This window comes from Solea solea, chromosome 13 (assembly GCF_958295425.1).
Source record: "Solea solea chromosome 13, fSolSol10.1, whole genome shotgun sequence".
Taxonomy (NCBI): domain Eukaryota; kingdom Metazoa; phylum Chordata; class Actinopteri; order Pleuronectiformes; family Soleidae; genus Solea; species Solea solea.
The window spans coordinates 5,971,711-5,987,486 of NC_081146.1; the positions used below are offsets into that span (position 1 = coordinate 5,971,711).

At 42.0% G+C, this 15,776-nt stretch overlaps 2 protein-coding genes across 4 annotated transcripts in view; one reads left to right on the plus strand and one right to left on the minus strand.

Annotated features, from left to right (window-relative positions):
* Nucleotides 1-6: 6 nt before the first annotated feature.
* On the minus strand, nucleotides 7-9,709 carry g6fl (g6f-like). Its single transcript, XM_058647412.1, has 11 exons — nucleotides 9,589-9,709; nucleotides 8,250-8,585; nucleotides 7,892-8,155; nucleotides 7,531-7,566; nucleotides 6,865-7,191; nucleotides 5,115-5,381; nucleotides 1,336-1,458; nucleotides 1,063-1,136; nucleotides 891-917; nucleotides 476-522; nucleotides 7-148 (listed from the first exon to the last, which is right to left on the minus strand). Exons 1-11 carry the CDS (start codon nucleotides 9,659-9,661, stop codon nucleotides 145-147), a joined length of 1,578 nt encoding a protein of 525 aa, XP_058503395.1. The 5' UTR covers nucleotides 9,662-9,709; the 3' UTR covers nucleotides 7-144.
* Nucleotides 9,710-12,596: 2,887 nt separating this feature from the next.
* The window catches only part of si:ch73-22o12.1 (nectin-2), a 79,277-nt gene continuing 76,097 nt past the window's right edge, over nucleotides 12,597-15,776 (plus strand). The window contains exons 1-2 of one of the 3 annotated variants that reach the window (XM_058647170.1): nucleotides 12,597-12,859; nucleotides 12,944-13,058. In XM_058647170.1, the coding sequence (XP_058503153.1) occupies nucleotides 12,989-13,058 (70 nt within the window). In that variant the 5' untranslated portion in view covers nucleotides 12,597-12,859; nucleotides 12,944-12,988. Of the gene's footprint in view, nucleotides 13,059-15,776 lie in introns of all 3 variants that reach the window. The other 2 variants (XM_058647171.1, XM_058647172.1) reach the window with 2 other exon arrangements.

Sequence of the window (15,776 nt, forward strand, 5' to 3'; positions counted from 1 at the left end):
TTTCCCCTGAAGCACAATATACTAACTCATACATTCAGTTGCAACTATTGTTTATAAAGCCCTTCTGTTGCAGATTGGAACTGAGCAGATGTGACAGCTGCATGAGGACGAGATGTGGGTAGGTGATCAGCTTTGACACTCCTCTCATCTGAAAACAGAGCAAAAAAGACAAACTTGTGCAAAAAAACTTCCACCCTCAAGTTTCTTTTATTCTTCCTTTAGCACAAACAGCCTACGCAGCAGCAAGGACAACAACAACAACAACAACAACAACACAATCAGCAAAAAGCTCTGCCTGTCAGACTCAGCACATGGAGTCATATCATGTCTCGATGCCAGTGTGATGTTGAGGCCAGTTTGATTGGTGAGTGTGAGAAGAATTGCTCGAGCGGATGAGTGACGGTGGAAACACACACACACACACACGGTTCAGCATGCATAAACACACTCAGGTGATGCAAGGCCTTTTGCTTACCGCTCTAGTTCCTTATAGACATCATCCTCTCCTCTTGGCTTCAAATCCTGGCATAAGATGATAAGGAGAAAGGAAGACATGGAGTGTGGTGCAGTGAGGAGGAGGACAAAGCAACAGATTCATGGCACTGAGGCCAGATTTATGTCTCGCCATTGTGTGATGAGATTGATTTGCTAATACCACTAATGTAAGGCTGACAGTTGATGTGCAGTGGGTTTATCTGAGAGAGGCCTGACAGATTGGTGAAGAAGAATAGCAGTGTGAAGTGAGACATATCCGATGACAGCTTGGGGAAGGTAGCAATCATCGGACTGAGTTGTCTGGATGCATTGATGTATCACAACTCTTCACACACACATGCACCACACCCCAGTTTGTGTGTTTATAATGTGCAGAGGATGGTACAGTAACTCACCATGTAGACCGAGCCCTGGGGAGGAGCCTGTTGGTAAGAGAAGAGAGGATAACAAAGTGGTTTAATGAACAACACATGACAGAGGAGTGTTAAGGGAGGGTTGGGAAAACAAAAAGAGTGGGAAAGATGTCAGCAAATGGTATTTAGATACTGGAAATATCGGAATGCATACCTGTTTGACATCATCAGGATTCTCATAGATGTTCTCTACTTCACCAGAGGGGACAGACAGAGACTGCTCAATACCTGGGTGCAGGGAGGTAGTCATCAGAACAGTCTCTCACACACCACACTCAGTTGTACAGAGAGGAAAGAGGAGGGGGCAGATTCATTACGGCGACCCCAGAGGATGTCACGGCTCGCATCACTCAGTGGCAGCAGACAGGGGCCAGAGATGGACGGAACACACAAAGCTGTCAAAGAAAGAAAACGCCGGAAGACTAACCGCGATCAGAAATTTGTTTCTGTCTCCATAGCAACACACCAACAGCCACAGCAACCAGGGGCACCAGGAGTAATAAAGCAGAGAGAGAAGGGAGCTTGGAGGGGGTGGCAACACCGACATTCACTACAAAAGAAAGAAAGAGAAAAAAATATCAAGAATGTTTCCAAGAACAGTGCTAATGTAAAACTTGTGGAGCTCAGGATGTGTGTGCTTGAGACGTTATAGCTCCTCATCCCCCATGTTTGCTCCTTTGTTCATGAGGGGGTGACCTATTCTTTACATGAACACTCCAAGAAATATTTTAAAGATGAGTTGCAGTTGAGCTGTTTTCAATATATTGCACACATTTACATCATGCTGCTGTCAATTACACACAGTAAAAAAGCCCGGAAATCCAGGCTCTCCCAGACACAGTGAACAGTCTCTACAACAGTTCAATAAACATCAATTTGACAGAATCGCGGTCTAGACAGGAAACGCAATCCATTTGAACTGTAGACAAAAAGAAAAAAGGCAGCAAATGCTGTCAGGTCATTACACAGACCCACAGCAAATGTCACTTTTGATCCAAGTTTTTGCACATTTACCTTTTCTCTGTTCCCTTTAATCCATACAGAAATGTGCTGTCCATATTGTAAGGACATATTTTTGCCTAGCTCTAGCAACAAAATCAACTTCTATCTCATGTACAATCCTGTGGTCATACTTGTGCAATAACCTTGGCATATACAGTAAATGCAATATTTTCGTGTCGCAGCATTTATTATGCTGAGAGTTCTATAGCGTACCATAGTTATTTAACGTCTTATTACTGTTTATAATGAGTAAAAGTTTCCAAAAGGAGCCTACAAGTGTCTTAAAAAACAAAAATAAACATGTTAGTTTCATTTTCATTAACAGAATGCTTATTAGAATCATATAGGGTTTAGTGAGTGTAAAATAAAGGGTTTGCTTCACTTCAAACTGATTAGAACAGTAAATAGAACTAAACAACAGGTGAATCACCATCATGACAAACCACTCATAACTAAACCATTATCCCACTCTAGTCTCACTCTAAACAAATTTTGTGGGAAGAGCACACACTCGTGATCAGCCTTATCAGGTTTGTTTGTATAATGAGGGTGACATCAGGCTTGTAAAACATCACCACAGGGCGACATGCGGGGGGGAGGGAGGGGGGGGCGCTTGTTTCCACAGTGACGGCTGTAATTTACTGCACCTGAGCGAGCGCTCTGTCACTGCTCACACAGTGCAGAGCTATTAGATCTGTCAGAGAGCTTAGGGTTACAAAAGAAAAGAGAACGAAACAAAAACTAACCGTTAAGATAAGATAACATATCTTTATTGTCATTGTGCATGTGCAATGGAATGCTGTTGGAGCAAACAACCCCAGATGCCTAAGTGTACAATATGTGTGTATAATACAATATGTGACCTTATTTAAATAACATAAATAAAGTCAAATAAATGTAATATATGCACAGATTGCTATGGACATAATAAATACACTGATATTTGCAATAAATGTAAATAATATATAGAGTAACTAACACCAACAGTTGGTGACAGGTGACACCAGTACTCTTTTGTGCAGCTATCTTCATTTGAGGTTGTCTAATGGACAGAAACCTGGCAGAAAGTCCTCTCACGCATTCTCATCAACTTTCCACAAAATTTGTTTGTGAAAGAGTTGGCCCCGGGGCTTCACCTTAGCCCCTGTGCTGCAGCTTCAAACTAATCAATCATTATGTGCTGTGTGAGGTGTAATTGATTAGTGAGTATGTGTAGAGGTTGCTAATGGAATACTGCAGTGAGTGCTGACCCCAAGACTGACCTGTACTGTTCTCCATGCCAATTTTAACGCATGAATTATGGTAATTGAGTGCAGTGAAGTGAGGGATAAATTCCCCTAGTTTCTCTCTCTCTCTCTCTCTCTCTCTCTCTCCCCCTCTCTCTCTCTCTCCCCCCATCACTGGTGTTCTCTACTTCTTCTCCAGCTCATCTCTTTCATCTTAAATGAGGTAGGGTTTGATCTGAGTCAGTGTGATTGTAAAGGAAGGTGACTGATAAAGAGGCACAGCAAAGAACTGTCAACATGCTTTGCAAACAATAGGCTAAGTTTCTATTGGACAACGTCCCTGACATTTGAAGTATTTGTGTGTCACAAGACACAATGATTGCTTGATTTCTTTGCATTTGTTGAACTGAAAAGAAATGACATTTCTGTTTTGACAGGAATGAAATTGTGCAGCGTTGTTTTAACGTCTATTCCTTGTACTGTAGTCAAAATTCTCCAGGAAACATTGGACAAATGTGACACTTGTCATTCAATTAAGATTTGGCTTTCTGATCCAACCATCCTTATGGTCGTACCATCAGTGGTGCATTGAGTTACGGAGACTGAACTTGTGTCTTGTAAGGGATCCATTCAACTGTCATATCCTCCTGTGCTCCCCCCCCCCCCCCCCCCCCCCCAGCCCCCAATACAATAAGCCTGAATAATTTAGTTTTTGTGGGGAGAGATGTCCTCAGGTCCTGTCTTCTTATATTTGCACATCACCTGGGTGAGTGTGATGAGAAAGCTCCTAGCATTTATGTTTTATATTTCATAGAGGTGGAAGTTAAACAGAGTATTAGAACTGTGGTGGATTTATATAAATATATATTACAAGACTGATTTATGCTGGAATTATCTGCAAAGCAAAATCTTGTTAGACAGACCTGTTGACTTTCCTGAAGGAAACTAGGAAAGAATAACATGCTGTGTCTGTCTGGAGCTTTTGCCTCTTTAAACTGTGTAACATGAGTTTATTTGTATATACTGTTGAGTGGCTCACATGCACATACAGTACTGTACAAAAGTGATGACTGTACATATTTATTTTTCTGCCTCTCTATTAAGATACAATCAAATGCAGGAGACGTGCACTGAAATAAATGGCTATTTTAAAAAAACAATTTTTAAGAACAAAATGGCTATTACAGGTAAAATCAGAGCCTCCCTTTGAAGCTTTTCCCAGAAAATACACTTTAGATTTAATCTGATTTATTTCTTTCATGGTCCCATAATGTCCAGGTCTGAACTCTAATGTCGGTGCAGGACTGTTGGTGTTTTATCAGCTGTTTTTTCCCTTCCAAATATGATTCCACTGCATTAGCAATGTGCTTGTGATTGCTGCCATGTTGAAAATCAAAACCATTCCCAGTCAAGCACTTTCCAGAGGGGATGGTAGAAATGACCATTTGATTACGTTTCAACCTCTTTATTATAATAAAACCAGTAAATGCAGGACATGTGTATGCAGTATCAAAAAGAAAAGGAGCTAGCTAAGTGGCCTTCATACAGTCCAGACCTGAATATTATAAAGGCTGTGTGTGATCAAGAAATAAATAAAAGGCTAAATCTAAAGAAGAACATTGGGTACTGCTGAAAGGAGCCTGCATGATAAAATATACGAGGACATCGTTTAAGAAAATGTAAGAAATAGTGAGATAGTGCCAAGGTAGGTCATACCAAATACTGACTTGCCTGTAAAAGCCATTATGTTCATTATATTTATTCCTGTTTGGTTGTATGAGTCGAAAGAGATTGGAAAAGAAATATGGATGGTCATCACAATTTTTCTACAACAGCAAACGGCCTGAGACTCGACCGTCATCCACATCGTGGTTCCTGATTGCCACTGAGTTACAAGTCAGCCAGGATTGCTGATAATACAATACACTGTTATATTGTTATATATAATACATCTGAGAACAGAAAAGTGAAACCTCACCCTTTTCCCCATCTTTAGGGGGCAGTGTGACAGTGTGTGTGGCCCAAATGGTCGGTCCTTTTTTCATATTTATGGTGCAGGTGTAGTTTCCAGCTGTGTCAGAGGTGACTGGTAAGGGCACAGAGGTGGTGATGACGCCTGGTTTAACACTCGAGCACTCCAGACGCCGATTTTTGTCCTGGTAGGTCCAGATGGCACGTTGTATGTGGGACACCGCAGAGTACTTGCACGTCAACTCCAGCCTTGAGGATGAACGACTGGCCTTAACTGTTGATGCGATGCAGAGTAGGGGGAGGGTGGAGGAGGAAGGGACAGTTTGACGACGAAGAAATGGAGAGAAACAGAGAGGTGGATGTGTGAGTGAAAAAGACAGGCAGGGGGGAAGAGAAATGTCAGGATGAGAAAGTGAGTTAAAGGGTAGTGTGTGAATATAGAAAAGGCCAAGGACAGATGGAGAGTAATGTGGTATAGGGGGAAGTGATATAAAAAACAAAAAAACAATTCAGTGGAGGGTCAGAATAATATATATTCATTAAAGTGATTTGCTGCTAATGCATCGGTTGACTGTGACTGATGCTTAGTGTCTCATCAAACTGAAATGAGAATCCATCTGGGTGTAATCAAGCTCCACAGACTCTCACACACGCACACATAAAAACACACTCATTTCAACCTTGATTAGTGTGATCAGTGAGGGCCACCTACAGCCTTGGTGGGAGGGCAGCAGTTATAATCACACATAATGATACTTATAATGAGGTGGGGTAAAAATATAGCATCACATGATGGGTGTGTGGGTGGATGTGTGTCTGTGTGTGTGTGTGCGTGTTTGAGGGATGCAGATGTGTGAAGCAGGGTGACAGTGACAGTGACGGATCGGCTGGTCACGTCTGGGCAGCTGTGATGGATGCCAGTGGGACTGTGATTAGTAAAGCTTTCCAAGGCCGCCATGACAGGGCATTGTATGTGTATGAGTGTGTATGTGTGTGTGTGTGTGTGTGTGTGAGTGCAAATGTATTCTGTGCAAAGGGTGAGGACTCCCCAAGGTGTGCGCATAGAAATCAACAAGTGCTCATTTCCTCCTCTTTAAATGTATGAATTGAGCAAATGTTGCATTTCATGAGCAATTTTGAAGATGTATTCATTTTATTATGTGACATTTCACCAATGTCCATGTGAAATTCTCATTTTGTTTCTCCCACATAAATCCCAGTGGATGCTGTGTGGTTACAATGCACTGCAGGCAGGACGTGAGAAATCCTCTGCTTATTGTCACGATGCCACCCTTTCATTTTGCCACTGTCCATATAAAGGGACAGCTTTTGGGTTGTTTTTTTCTGCTTTCTTGTAAAGAGTAAGTAAGGTAAGCTTATTAATCAACAGGGTACATTTCATTTGTTTAATTATAAGCATTAATCATGCCAATAAATGTGAAACTATTTAGGATAAGCTACATGCCGTAATTAGATCCTGGCAAACAACCAGCAACTGTATGAACAGATAAGTGGTTGCAACGTGCAAGTTGTTTGTGTGAAGATTAAAGAGCGCTTCGCTGTGTGTATTTTTCAAAGCCAAACTAAATGTTTTTTTTCTCCCTTTTCCCCCCAAGTCAGTAAGCTTCACTTCCTGTTTCTATAGCTTATATATATATATATATTTATATATATATACTGTATATATATATATATATATATATATACATATACATATATGTGTACAGTATAGCATAAACCATCCTACTGATCTCTACCTTTCAGCACGCTGAGCACTGTCCTCTGACTGAAAGCATTGTCATTTTGGAACACCTCACACGCGTAGAGGCCACCGTCACTGACGTCAGGCGTGAGCAGAAAGGAGAAGCTCCCAGCCTCTGCGTTATAGGGTGGGCCAGCAAGCTTGAGTCTCCTGCTCTTCTCATTCATAAAGCTGGAATCCCTCCAGCGATCATACTCATAGACACGCTCCATTTTACTTATGTCTCCAGGTGTCCAGAACAGCTGGACAAAGTCGCCCTGGACATCAGGACACTTCAGGTTTAAGGAGATCTGTTCCTGTGTGGCAGTGGAGATCTCATTGTCTGCAGGCAACAAGTAAAGAGGGAGGATAAACCAGAATGATTGATAGATAGATGGAGAGGAAGATGTCACACAGGGGCAGATTTAAAGATACACCATTGAAGAGAGACATAATGACACGGATTTTTGAATAAAATGGGAGACAATGAAAAGTGAGGGAAAGGCAGCATAAACAGAATATTGAGTAGGGGAACCAAGATAGGGGAAAAAATTCTCCAACAATAGGGATTAGGTTCTTATATGCTGAGATACTTAGTCTTGGTCCTGCATTCTCTGCTCTGCCTGATTATCAAGCTGCTGACACAGGACTTTAATACTGCTTGTGCTACCAAGTCACTCACCGTGTTTTACATCAGTGAATGAGACAACTTTGTCAGCTGTGGAGAGAAAGGAGAAGAGAGAAAAAAATGAGAAAAAGGGAGGAAGAAAAAACCCCCAAAACAAAAACCAAAATTATGAATAATACATACACGTTGCAATATAATATTCACAGGAGGACTGGCTGAATTTTAGTGCAGATCTACAGTAGATGTTTGAATCTTGAAACTGTGCTGTAAAAGTAAATACTTTGAAGAACTGTAGCTACAGGATGCTTAAATAAATAATGCTGCAGCTGAACTCTTTACACTGTAAACAAAAGCAACAACATATGTATTCTATTCCTCAGTATTTCAACATTTCTCTTCTTCTGGTCAGTCTTACCAATGGTGACGTTCACCTTGAATGTAAAATGAGTGCTGCTGCTGTTACCCCAGGGGTAAACTGTGCAGACGTAGATGCCCTCATCACTGCTCTGGACCCGTGGCCGTTTAGTCGCTGTTACCACGTTTGCTATTTTCTCACTCTTCAGTGACATGCCTCCAGGTGATGTCCAAGTGATTTTGGTGATGGCAATGCTGGGATAAACACTGGCGTTCATACGTAGGGTGCTATACTGAGGAATGACTGGAGATGGGAGGATGGAGACTGTTGATGAGAACGGACAAAGGAAATCAGTGGATCGGTAGATAAATACATGCTGAACGGAGGAAGGAAGAAGGAAGGTTAACCTATTTTCTACCTGTAAGGATAGCTAGGAGGATAATCCTCTCTTTCAGTTTCCTCTCCTGCTGCTTGATCAAACATGAGTAGAGACCTCCGTCCTCCATTTTGGGGGAAAACATCAGAGAGAAAACCCCAGTATCCTGAAAGTTTGGGTCAGTCAGTCGCATGGATGCCTTCGAGGCGCCACCAGAGAACTCCTTCCTTTCATTAGCTGAGAGAACCAATTTCCATTCCCTGGCACCATGAAGTGACTTCACCATCCAGTTTATGGACACAGCACCTCTCATTGTTGTATCAGTACAGACCAAGGTGGCAGGCGAACCCTCTCTAGCCACCACAACATCATTCCATTCTAAAGTAGAGAGTACACAAAAGTTTTGGATTAAAGAATGTGAAGTATTTTGTTGAGAAGAATTGCATTGCTTGACAGGTTCTGTTTTCAGATGAAGGAAGCAGTTACATCACTTCTGTTCATGAAGGCCAAACAGAGGCAAAATGTAGCTATTGGTGCAGAATTGAATCCTCTTCAAGCAATATTTACATGTTCATATGGTTATTATAAGAGTTATCCGCATCATAATTGTACCCTTTAATTTGCGCAGGCCACGAAAAGATCCCTTCTTTGAGCAGTTTTGACGTGAACGATGTGAGACAAAAACCCAGTCCTGTATTTATGTAAAAATGTCTTCTGCAGTTCAGCTGAGGCTCATTTGTGGCCTTTAACATACAGAGTGAGTGTTATCAAATAGATGATCTTATTCCTGTTTTTGCCAAATTCCATTTTTGTTTCCCTGGACAGCCCTTTCATGCTAAGATGCACCAGATGGACAAGTAACAGAAAGTGAAATATTTGCATGGACGTAACTGTACATGATTTATCTAACAAGAAACAGTATATGTATGTTAACTTTAGCTGTCTTATTTTCATGGGTTTACATTAAAGTCCATCCATCCATCCATTCATCTTCTACCGCTTTATCCTCCACATGAGGGTCGATGGTCAATCTAGAGTTTCCACTTGACTTAATCCCCATATTGCATGTGGACTGTGGGAGGAAACCGGAGAAAACCCACACAGTCACGGGGAGAACATGCAACCTCCCTGCAGAAAGGCCTACATTAAAGTCATCGGAGAAAAAAAAGAAAAAAGTCTTTGCAGAGAAGAACAAAAATCACAAAAAAAGTTTTCCTTAGGTCTCTCCATAAAATGATGAAGTTCTGTTCGTGTATGATCATTTGAATCAGAGAAACGGGTTCATTCATGCCTGCTAATCTAAACCTGCCATTAGCTGCATAATTATCCCCCCCTTTCCAGTAAGAGCAGTAGAAATGAAATTACGGAAAGCATTTCATACCTGTGTTGCTGACATGAGAGGAATGCACCACAAATGAAGAAACAAGCATACAGGTGAGAAACGCAGTCTCCATCACACATTTAAACCAGCACCAGCTGTCCCTCCAACACTGTGACCTTTCTAACGTCTCTCCAGTGGACAAAGTATTGTTCATTTTCCTACAGTATTACCAGTGTCCCTGACTGACATGTTCACAAATTTGTCGCACTTTCGGCCCAACAGGATGTGACTCGACAGACACTGGGATAATCAGCAGGAAAAGCCTGTTGGTTTTGTGTGTTTGTGAGTGTGAGGGAGGCTGATAAACTACATCTACCAAACACTTCACAGATGAAATTCTGGCCGATTTGCTACAGTACGTCTGACCCTGACATTTATTCTCACAAAAAGATGGGGCATGTATTCCTGTGTATGACACTGTGAGAGTGAAATTGAGAAAAGGATGTGATTAGCAGAAAGACGAGGATTGAAGGAGATGAAAAGGCGAGAAAATAAAGACTTTGGGTTAGTGTGGGTGCGCAGTAACCCCTAGGCAACTTGTCTTTACATCCCATAAACGTCTTTAATTAAGCTAAAGGTATTATCAGCTCCTCTGAGCATCATTACAGATTTTTCCATAATTACCATTGGGTGAATGGAGGTGGGGAAGAGGGACAACGAGGGGAAGAGAGAGAGAGAAAGAGAGAAAGCAGCTATGTACAGTGGGTGTCTAATGACAGGGAAAGAGAAAAAATGGAGAGCAGAGATGTGAAGGGAGAGGTGCTCAGACAGAACGAGAAAACCCATGGAAAGGAAAAAGTATGAGAGAGTATTGCAGGGGAACAGATGAGGGAGTGAGACTTCAAAGAAGCCTGTGGCTGGTGACACAGAGTGTGCCACTGATCCTGTGGCCCCTCCTCCATGGGTAAATAATCACCATAAGCCTTGGCTCTGCCTAATGAATCCACTGCCAATGAGCTAATATCTGTTAACTGTGTGCTTCATTATCACTGCCACAGACCCCCGGAGAGCATGAGGATGGAGGACAGGATGAATAGCAGTGAGGAGTGAAGGACAACTGGACAAAGGAAATCGAATGACATGGGTAGAGGGAAGGAGGGAGGGAGGGCTGAAGGAAGGAAGGAAAGTGAAGTGTAAATGAAGGAAAAGTGTAAAGGCTGGGATGTGGTATAAGTTAAGTGGGTGGTAGGTGGAAAGTAGAAGGTGTGAAGGTCGATTTGCTATGGCTATGAAAAATGGATGAAGGAAAAGGAATGAAATTCTCTATTTGGAGGTCCACGTTATTTGAAGCTCCTTATTCTGCCATGAACATACCATGGTACAGTTTAGCCGTGTGTACGGGTGGTCCCTCCCCTCTGACTCTCTACATCAGTGTGCGGCTGCAAATGAACATGTGGCGACGTCAAGTGCTGATGGAATCTGACGTTTCATTTGCACTGCGGATTCACACAGGGAATATATATACAAAACACAGTCTACACATTTCATTTACACAATTTGACTCTACCTCTGATCCTCACTGTGTTTCCAGCTCCTCAACATTGTACAGTTTAGAAAGAAGGCAGCGATGCTGATGAGACATTTGAAAGTGGAACAGAATGGAGGAAACAGTTGAAACTGTGGATGTAATTACACTGGCTGCAAAAACACTTGGGTGCAGGGATTAGAACTCTAAACCAGATAATGCCTCAGCCATGTTTGCGCCCCATGTTCTAGTAGAAAATGTGGCAAAATGAATTGCAAGTTGTAATATTATTGTAAAAAAAAAAAACCCAAACAAATCAAAGAATCTTATCACAAATTGACATGACGTTAATGAAGGCATAGGACAGGCATGTAAAGCACTTTGCTTCAGTCACTGCTGTGTGTGTTTGTTTTCATTGATGCTGTCTGTATTTGTGTGTTATTAAACCATTATCCAGGATCACTACCTCCTACACTACCAATTTCACCTCTTGGTGCATCAAAACGTTTGGCTTCTGATTTTTTTCTATTACTGTTTCAATAAATATTAAATTATAGTGAGATATTTAACATTTTCTGTAAACGTTGTTTCTCAAGGGAAATTAATGGAGGCAGGAAAGCTGAATCAAGCACAGATTTACAGCAACAGCTCATTACGTAGTGAGCTCATTCATTTTCAGTGAACCAACAGCAGAGGGCGTAAGACTCATCTGTTTCCACGTAATATACCCACCAGAGACTGTGTCTTTTTACTGTGAGTTAGATTAATTGGATACAACCTATATATGTATTGATTTTCCTTTTCTCTCTCTTTTTTTGTAGAAAGTACACTCACTTTATTTAGTATACACATGTTCAGCTCCTGGTTGACTTCTTGCAAATGTCTAAATCAGCCATCTCAATGCACACAGGCATGTATAGAAAAGGCAGACGAGCTGCGGAAGTTCAAACCAACCACGAAAATGGAGAAACGTATTTTATAAGCGTGACATGGTTGTTACTGCCAAACGGGGAAGTTCTGAGGATTTCAGAAACTGCTGATTTTCTTGTTTTTTCCACGCATCTCTAGGGTTTACAAGGAATAGTCTGAAATGGAGAAAATGTCCTCTGTTCTCTAAGAGAGAGGCCAAACATACTTGAAGCAATAGAAAAGAACAGTAACTCACTGCCACTAAGGTATACTCAATTAGAGAGATTTCTTTTTATCAATTCAACCCACTCGAAGTATCTGCTGTAAGGGTTTGGTGGGGGGGAAACTAAATCTGGGTCACGTAGGGACTTTCCTGAATATGAAATCATTCCTCTTGGATATATTTCTTGTTTTTTAATTCATGAAATTAATCTAAAATCAAAGTAAAACCGGCTGAGCTTCAGATGCTGTCGCTTCAACAAGTTGTTCCCGGCGAAACCCCTCGACTAATAACTGTGTTTTTAGGGGGGGATGTGACGCCTCTCACCCTGATGACGTCACATTCTCTATAGCTCGCGCGCGCACGCGCACACACACACACAAACACAAGTCGGGCTGCGCGCTCACAAGAACTAGTTGGAGCAGAGTGAGAGAGAGAGAGCGCGAGCGAGAGAGACGCCGAGCAACAGCAGCACTCACACACTCACAGAGCAGCAGCAGCAGCGGGAGGTAGTTTACACCTGTGCGCCGCCGGAACCACTTCAACAGGATTTTTCCTTTTTTTTTTAAATTCACTTAACAGAGTCCGCGTTTAAGGCGCAGTGTGGGACACTTGCATCGAAAGGCTGTGTCGGAGCCCTGTTTTGTCCTGCAGACACACAAGTTATTTTTTGTCTGGTAAGAGTATAAGTTTTTGTTTTTTTTTACACCGGAGCCGAGAAGGCACCTGAAGCTGTTGTTTGAATCTTGCGTCGGTATCAGAGACACAGACGGACGGTGGTTCCAGCAGGAGCAGCGGAGTCAACCATGGCGAGACATGACGCCCGAAACTGGATCGGACTGTTCTGCCTGGTGTCGTCGATTCTCACAGACCACGGTAAGACAACATCACTGGTCATCATTTAAGTCTTAAAAAAAAAACTTCCAACTAATTGTTCATGGTTAATTTTGCCCGGAGATTTATTAATTCACGAGGACACTCATTTAAGTGCTCGTGACCACCTGTCAGGGCGGTGACAGGAGCAGGAAACACAGCAGGTGTCGCTTTGCTGTTTATGTTTTTTCTCTTTAAATGTTAAAAAACCCTTTTCTTCTGAGTTATTCTCACAACATAACGTGAGTTTCTCTCTCACTCCCCCCTCACACTCTCAGTATTTCCCTCACTCCAGCCGTATCAGCGTTTAGTCCGAGTTTCGGTCGGTGACTCAACAGCCATTAGCTTTGCTAAGGTGTGGCTCTGCTGTGGAGCTAGGTGCTTTTTCCCCAGGTGTTGTCGTTTCGGTCTGCTGTTCTCCGCTTTAGTGACTGTTCCAGTGTGTATTCTCTGCTGCTCTCCCCCCTTAAAGCCTCCCCTCTCCTCCTCCTCCTCACTCCCGCTCCTTTTCTATCCTCTGTCCTCACATCATCCTTTATTAGTTACACTTCACTTGACAAAAATGGGTCTGGTGAGACTGTTAATGCACACAGAGAGCGACGGGGGCGTTTCTCACATTTAATAACTTGGCTATATTTTCAATTCAGTTAATCACAACCATGTACACCTGTACTGTCAATTAAGACTTTAAACAGGGTAACACCCCCCCCCCCCCCCCCCCCCGTCTCCATGGCAACAAGTGTTATACAAGTTAATTATTCAGGTGTTTTCCAGTCCACTTGAGGTCAGGTTGCTTATACAGAAACTAAAATCACACCAGGTCCGTTTCCCATCAATGCGTATTTTTGATTTACTTTAAAGTAAGAACTTAATAAATGAATTCAAGTTTTTTTTTTTAATGCTTGAAGGAGGTTTAAATGTTGGCTTTTTGATCAACTGTAAATGCAAACAAGTGGAATCAAGCCTCCACATTCACAATGGTGAATAAGAGGAGGTATGTGTGAACTGATAATGAAAGCACATTAGTCCTCGATAAAGTGAGAAGTATATCTACAATAACAGATCGGAAACAGCATAAAATTCCAATCGCTACTGACTCATCACCCTCAAGTGGTACCAAATTTCAAATAATTCTGCTTTGAATGTTGACACACCCTCACTTTTGACTGTGAAGCAAATGAAATTATCTGAACTAGAAATAATATGCATGGGTGGATTATTTAGTGTCAGTGAGCTGGTTCTCAGTCATTTTACTGAAAAGAATAAAAAGAAATGGTACAGTCAACACTGTAGAAGAGAGGATCATTTGCTTGGTTCAGAAGCTTCCACTTTATCACTTCACTGCTTCAGATGGATTTTGGGATGTCTGTCAGACAGTTTGGAGAATTGAGAAGGGTCTGTCTTGCCTGTATGCAAACAGTCCCATTTGCTTATTTTAATATTTTTGAATGTCATGAAAATCTACCTCCAGTGTGAAAAAAATAAATAAAGCGGCAATACAATCCAGGTGCTGCTGAGAGAGAGCTCACATTGACTTAATATAGCTTTGAAAAATGTTCACACAACAAAAAGTGTCTGGTGTGTAAAGGCCTTCATCCTTGTTCTGTGTTGACCCAGACTTTACATTTTGCGCCACCTCCTGTGTGAACTGTCCAACTAATATTCTCCAAACAGCAGTGGTTGGAAACACACAAATGTGCAAAGGAAACCTGGTTGGTGAAATGGCATGCAGTTAACCTATTAACATATGAATGTGTGTGGCATGAAACCAGTTCAACAATACCCCCCCCCCCCCCCCCCCCCCGGTTCTTTGATAGGACAGATATTTGTTTTGTGCTGGAATTGGGGCAAAAATGTAGGACTAGATCTAACACTCAGTGCAGCTACAGTAAGATAAAAATGTTTTCAATAGTGTGCTGTAATCTAGTCAGCTGTGGTGGTGTTTTAATCACGACTTATGAGCACAGTCACTCTTGTGACTTATTCATGCATTTGACAGAGCATGAAGTGCTCTCAAGGGATAGAGAAAAGTGGGGAGAAAAAATCAGAATGAAAGATTTTACATATTTATGAGTGAGGAAAAAGGACTAGTCTTTAATTTGAGTGTTTTGTTTTTTTGTTTCAATAAACCTCTGCCCTTTTTTGTGGAGGGGGGGTGGTGTAATAGTTAAGGTATGTAACTAATGCTGCAACCACTGCAGGAACACAACTTCTGTACATGATTCCCATTACCACATGGGCTTTGACAGCACTTACCTCGACCTCCCGTCCTGATTCTGAGAGTGTAATTACTTGCGTAACACTGCAAAGTTTTCAATTTACTATGCCCTAGATTTAATGTAAAAATAATCAATATTGAGATTGATGGGGATTTTAATCAAGGCAGATTTCTTCAATTACACATGTATTTTAACAGAGGATGGCCAATGGGGGTCTAATCTAATCTCTGAACCTACACTGTGTAACCAACCCCCCACCCCCAAGTTTGGTTTGTGGGAGACCATAGATGTGGGTCAGAAAGGCTTGGCCCATTACCATGGAGATGTTTTTATTAGAGGAAGGGTGGGCTTATGTGTGGGGGAGTTTGGGTGGGGGTACGAGGCTGTGCAGTATTGTCTTTATGGCTGAGAGTGCAGTGAGTGTGCAGGGGGTGAGTAGTCGGCTGCCTGAGAAACTGTTGAGCATGCAGGGTCACAGCCGGGGGGGGACGCTGCTTCCTTT

Bases quoted from the DNA above. Each gene is read 5' to 3' on its own strand.
- g6fl (XM_058647412.1), bottom strand. From the start codon at position 9,661: ATGGAGACTGCGTTTCTCACCTGTATGCTTGTTTCTTCATTTGTGGTG. The intron at 8,586-9,588 runs GTATGAAATGCT...TCTCTACTTTAG, and splicing joins CTCTCATGTCAGCAACACAG to AATGGAATGATGTTGTGGTG. The intron at 5,382-6,864 runs GTAGAGATCAGT...TCGCATCAACAG, and splicing joins AGTGCTCAGCGTGCTGAAAG to TTAAGGCCAGTCGTTCATCC.